A 6,729-nucleotide genomic window follows, 5' to 3' on the forward strand; every position below is an offset into this window, starting at 1 on the left:
TCGAATGTAACCTCCTCGTCTATCAATAATTGTTGTGAAATTTTCAAAAACCCAAAAGATACCAAATGAAATAAACAGATCTCGGCTACACTCCTTTTATCATGTTTTCATGTATCTCTGTGTCTGATTTTTCTGCAATGTACATATTTTGAGTACACAATATCTAGTTACCGAATTTTATTCGTATCCAAGATGCTTGTGTAACTTAATTTATCCTATTGTACTCGAGATATGAGCAATTACAAATAAAAGTACATACTCTACATTTTACAAATTTATATAGTTATTATATTTAATTAATTTAAATAAAAAAATCTTAAATAAATATGTTGTTTAATTAAATTGCTATTAATTATGAATATCGCAATTTTATTTGTTTTTTAAAATATATATTACGTAATAGGCTAAAATGACCTTGCTATTATTAATTATGAATATCGCAATTATCACATGGATCTTTTTTATTTATTTTTAAAATATATTATTGTCCTTTGCATTTTAATCACATGTTTACCATTTTTCTTTTACTCCTCCTCTTGGAATTTTCACTGCCACATGTCACTAAATCACTCACAACTCACAAGTTAACTTCTAGCCATCGTTAGCCACTGGAACCTTTGCCACCAAAGAACTCGCCTTTCAAGTTTAGCACAAATGAATGCACCAAGTGTGGAACGATAATAAAGAAATGGGATATTAGAAAATGAGTATTGATATGAGCACTTAAGTTTGACATCGCTTAAGGTTCCTTTTTTTTTTTTTTTCAGTTTATAATTTTTCATACTTGAAGCTTTTAATTTTAAGTTTCCGAAACAATAAAAATATAAAACAAGAAAAGAAATACAAAGTAGGTGTTTGAAGTATGATGTCTAAGGTTTGTAGGCAAATAGATTTTCACTCAGAATACAAAAGTAAGGAGGAACAATATGATCCGTGAGATTACCAGTGGTAATTACAACAGGCAACATCGAGTATACATAGCCTAAAAGTGACATGCCAAATGTAAGTTGGTAAAATGGTAACAGTGGTAATTACAAGCAGCAACAAACATGATTCTCCCTGGTTTGCACCATTTTCTTCACAAAACTATGTTCCAGCACTACCAGCGTACTACAAAGCCATGTTATTAGTATATCGTCTCACTCTCACCAATAAAATGTTGAGAAGGGATGAATCTTTGTTTCATACTCCTTACGTTTTTGCAGATCATTTACTTTTGTAAACTACTCTTCATCGTCCACATCAAATGCTGGATTACAAAGGCATTTGAATAGCCTGCCAATACCCTGCAGAAGCAAAATGAGAATTAATATGCACATATTTTGCAGTAGTTTGCATGCGCATGAGTTGGCTTTAAATTGTTTTGAACATGCCTGAGTAAAAAAGGGAGCTCGATAGGAAAGAGCTCTATGTGATTCATCTTCTGAAGAATCAGAACTGCTTCCTTCGTCGTCAGAATCTATAGCGATTTTCTTCTTCAATGTCTCTTCTACTTTTGGATTCTTTTCCTGATCATGTTATATCCATTATTAGAAGACATAGGCACATAGCAGTTCATCATCATTGTGACTTGATTATGTTTTAAGCTACAAAGTAATCATAAATAAAATCAAAGAAATGTGAAAGAAAAAAAAAGAAATGGATCAAGTGAAGTTTTCACATAACATGATCATATATGTTTACCATTGATTAGGAAAGTGGTATCTAGTATGAGATATACAAAAGAATCTAGTCACTGATGAAAGTTTACCATGACAAGTTTTCACAGGCACATTGCTTTATAGCATTTGAAAATGGGATCATGGTGATGAGGTTAGGGATGACAATAGGGCGGGTAGGTGGCCGGGTTTTGTCCTATTAAATCCTGTCCTGTACTACAATAATCTGTATAGAATCTATTTCACTCCTATCCATACGTAGTAAAATTGAACCCTAATCGGCTTCTGCAGGTACTTTATCCGTCTCTATAATTATTAAAATTCAACAAATAAAATTAAATTTTAAAATTTATATAACCATCCTCACATACATAACATAAATTAAAGTAAAAATTTAAAAATAATACAATATTATTAATATTTTACTAATTATTTTATATATATTATATACATACCAGGGCGGGTATTACCTAATCCCGCCCTGCCCAAGACTCCGTCTCCGCCCAAAAACCCGTCTCGCATCGGGTCGAGGTATTACCTGTCCCGACTGGACAGAGACGGGATGGGTCCCGCGAGTCCGGATAATATTGTCATCCCTAGACGAGGCTCACATGAGTAAACAAGAATATTAGAGAGAACAATCCTTATGTTGTATTCTTTAAAAGTTGAAAGATAGAATACTTGATGACAAGTAACTTAAGATGGGCACCTGAAATATCTTCCCAAGAATTTTAAGAGCATTTGCCCGTACTTTAAGTTCCTCTTTCTTAACATTTTGTTCCCTTAGCACCTGAAAGAATATATTAGTATGAATATGAATCTGCTATCCCTTTCAGTTCCTGAATTCTGCTAGCAAGTGATATCTTCCATCTCTTCCAAAAGAAGTCAAATCTTAAGTTCATTGTCGCTCTTAGATTACCATATGGAAAAAGAAGTTATCTTTACATAGAATAGCTTTATTTTTATATGGATTATTGATCCATACTACAGTAACTAAATATACCAGATTGCACGAACACAAACACAAAATAATTTGAAGTAAAAGAATTTAAGAACCTACCATTTGGCACACATGTGCAAGAGTTACTTCTATGTCCACCACATTTAACTTCCACAAAGAATTCATCAATGTATCCTTATTAATATGAGAGTCAATATCATTTTCTGGGCCACTACCATCCGTTTTACGTTGCTTGTAGATGTCTTCTTGAAACTGCAGCAACTGATAAGCACCTAATTTGTATGTGCTCAATAAAATCAGACATTTAAGTTTGAATAACTAGCAAACAGAAAATTTTTGGGAGTGGGGGGTGGTTAACATTGGAATTGTTATACCTTTAGCAGCCGTAAGCTGTGATTTCCAGAAATGTCCTTTGTTGCGAGCCCACTCAGCCAAAAATGGCACTCCAAGATAAATGGCTTTCTTCCCTAGTTCTTGTGCTGCCTGTCTTGAGTATATATACCCTATGGTGTGTAACATATCAACTCCAAAGGCTGCATTGGCATTCAGAGATGACGGAGAGTGAAAATTAATTGGTAGTACCATTGATACAATGACATGTAACAAATTCAATTTTTGCGTAGTGATATAGTGGTTGTGCACTTATGAATCATGATGAAGCTCATCATTTACAAGACATCATGTGAAACATCAAATATGTAGCATCTAAGTTGATAATTTCAGAATGAACTCAGAGAAGTGTTAATTCATGGTTAGAGTTTTTGTGGATTTTTCTCTGTACGAGGCACTAAATAATCTGCAGCATTTCATTACTAGCAATTGCATCATGTGCTCAGTTCAAAAGGAAATAATAAGAAGAAAATAAGTTGGATGGATGTTTAACTAACCTGCGCGAGAAAGCCGTCTTGCTTCAGATTCTGCTTGATGTAAGAATCCCTTTTGGTCACCATGAACATATTGACCAAGGAAATCTTTCAAAAACCTTGCCAATTTTTCCTCCCTTTCTCTTTGGACAGCCTACAATTTATTGAGACAGAGTACACAATTGAAGACAAAGTAAAATAAAATAAGGGGATAATATTTTCCTTTTACTAAAGCTGAGCTAACTCTCAATCTGATCTCATCTCTGGCACTGTGATTTTTTCCCAATAGATTGTGCCTAAGGAAAGAATGCATTATCAATACAACAGAAAGAAAATGATCCCAGGTATGGAGTGAAATGGTATGGTTAGGAAAATGTCATAAGAAAGTGCTATAACAGAAAGAAAATTACAGGTATCTAAAATTCCTAGTAAAAGAAAAAAATTAAAATAAAAGTCGCTTAGATTTTAATAGAACCCACTATCCAGCATCATAGTTCCAGTTAAAATGAACTGATATTTTGTAGCTGTGAACCTGAACACCTCTCAGCTAAGATAACTATTACAAACTTCAAATGGTGCATGCAGGCTTGATATATAAGGTACTGTCTTTTTAACTTAACTGTTTTGGAGAAACGAAGTTAAATCATCAAGAAAATTGGGAATTACCTGGAGTAAGAAAAAAAAATTATAATAGGTAAATTACCCTGATGGGATATTCATAATAATTTTAAGTGAGCAATAGGAACTTTGCTAGTTATACATCTTTTCCATCAACATAAAGAATGAACAGGAACAATAAGCTTACAATCTAAACTATGACAGTATGGCCTAAGCTGTCACTTTAATTGAGTGTTTTGAAACAGTAATATTATTCATATTATCAGCAATATAAGGATTCAGGAATGAACTTTGAGTTTTTTGTTAAGAAAAATTATTATCTTATATTAAACAAACTACCCTGATTGAATTTTCATCATAATAAATGAAAGTAGGAGTAGGAACTTTCTTAGTTATACATCTAGTTCTACCAATCTAAAGAAAGAACAGCAACTGTAAAATTACATCGTTAACTATATGGTCTGAGCTTTTAGTTTCTTTTGGCAAAACCTACTTGCCTTTAACTTTTCATTCATTTTATCAAGGTCATTGCTTTCTTCGGATAGTTCAGAAGAAGCCATCGATGCCACAGCTAGATGCCCTACATAGTCCTCGAACAATTCACTTCCGAAGAGCAGTGCAAACACAGCCGTGGGGTCAAGCATTGTTTCTCTGTCAAGGAACCAATTAATCATTAAATAATAATAATAATAATAAAAAAGAAAAACCATCTTCAATTTCTCGGGAGATAACTATTTTGGACTATACATGTAGGTACAGTACTGATCATTGCTTCAAGAATGGACTATACTGGTTACATTCTTCATCCCCGCTTGAGTAATTAACTCAGGTTACAATCATCAACAAACAAGACTAAGGGAAGGGAAGGCTTTCAGATTCAATTCAATCAAATCCTGATTGTTATCACTTATCAAACTACATAAATTGCTTTGGCATAAAATGATATTAAGCTGAAACACATCATCATCATCATCATATTCATGCGTACCTAGACACAGAATGCTTCCCATTCTGATCATACGCATTCCTCTGTACCGGATCACTCAAAACCTGGTAAGCTTCACCCAAAACCTGCAAAACCACCACAAATAGCGTTCGTTCTTATCTAAAATTAGCATAATTAATTGTTATTCAGTAATCTGAACAAGCTCAAGCAAAACCTGAAATTTTTCAGCTGCACGAGGATCGTTTGGGTTTTTATCGGGATGAACCTGCATTGCCTGCATATCACAGTAAAACAACCGTAAAATTCACCGATCATAACAGGTGAATAATAGCAATAATCACGATTCCAATAAACCACAAAAAACAGGAGAGAACTACGTCAAAATTGCGAAAAAAGAAATGATAAAATTAAAAAGAAATTAACCTTGAGGTAATAAGCCTTGCGAATTTGGTCTTCAGAGGCAGAAGAAGAGACTCCGAGAATATTGTAGTACTCCATATCCTTCACCATTGTGTGTGTGTTTGCAAAGATCGAAGAGAAACGGAATGAGGAACTGTAACTGTAAGTGAGTGACGCTGGGAACGAACCAAAGAAAGAAAGAAAGAAAGAATAAGGTATGGAGATGAAAAGAATCACGAGGGAGAGCTGGCTTTACAGTTCTGAGTTGCAATATTGTATTTCACGGGAGCTCCTTTTTGCGCGGGAGGATACAATTTTTTAAGAACGATTCATTTGCTTCGGTGGCGCTGGCCACTGTCGCTATCATCACAACCATTAAGCCGCTTTTTTTTAGGTGCCAGCAACTTTTGTGATTAGTAACCATTAAATAGTCATTAATGATGATTTAATGGTGTGAAATTGGTATGAAATTTCATTCAATGGCTCACATTTCTGCTGGTTATATGCTGGCTAAAATTTAATAAAATTGCTGGCCTCCTAAACTTTTTCTTTTTCTTTTTCTTCTTTCACTAAAAGGTAAAAGCTCTGTTTGGTCACTTCTCCTCTTACTATATTCTTTACACTATGTTTGGTTTAAGGGAAAATAAGAAGAAAAAAAAATGGTGAAAGAAAAATGAGTGAAAATTTTTATTTTCCTTTGTTTGGATACCATAGAAAATGGGAAGGAAAGAAAATTTTGGTATGATCCCACAAAAAAATTTTTTCTTTTCATTAGAAGTAAGAAAATAAGAAAGAAAATGTTACTTTTAGTGTATTTACAATACTACCCCTAATTCTATTATTATTAATAATTATTAATATAAATTTAGTTTTAATAGTTTTAATACATTATTATTATAAAATTTACATTTAATTTTATACCATTATGATTTTTTTCTCACTTTTCTTTTCATCTAAACAAAAGAAAATTTTCTCTTTATTTTCTTTCCATTCATTTTCTCTTCATCCAAACAACACATAAATAATTCTACTTTTCCTTCTATTTTCTTTTCTCTCATTTTCTTTTCTCTTATTTTCTTTCTTTCTATTTTCTTTCCTATATCCAAACAAAACCTTAGGTACACTTTTTTTTTTTTGAATTTTATACAAATTAATAAAACGTAGAACGAAATAAGGACTGATTTTTTTTATATTGGAACAAATTATGTGATGTGCCCTAATATTTTAATGTATGTGAATTTTATTTTTGTATGAAATATATATTTTTTTTAAAAGAACACAAAA

General features: G+C 32.7%; 1 protein-coding gene across 1 annotated transcript; it reads right to left on the minus strand.

Moving 5' to 3' along the window:
- LOC107617651 (chaperone protein dnaJ 10) lies at nt 853-5,764 on the minus strand. Its single transcript, XM_016319469.2, has 10 exons — nt 5,470-5,764; nt 5,261-5,320; nt 5,089-5,171; nt 4,598-4,751; nt 3,507-3,636; nt 2,994-3,152; nt 2,719-2,891; nt 2,368-2,448; nt 1,374-1,508; nt 853-1,286 (listed from the first exon to the last, which is right to left on the minus strand). The coding sequence occupies exons 1-10, from the start codon at nt 5,554-5,556 to the stop codon at nt 1,224-1,226; spliced, it is 1,125 nt and encodes a 374-aa protein (XP_016174955.1). The 5' UTR covers nt 5,557-5,764; the 3' UTR covers nt 853-1,223.

Source organism: Arachis ipaensis, chromosome B01 (assembly GCF_000816755.2).
Source record: "Arachis ipaensis cultivar K30076 chromosome B01, Araip1.1, whole genome shotgun sequence".
NCBI classification, from domain to species: Eukaryota; Viridiplantae; Streptophyta; class Magnoliopsida; order Fabales; family Fabaceae; genus Arachis; species Arachis ipaensis.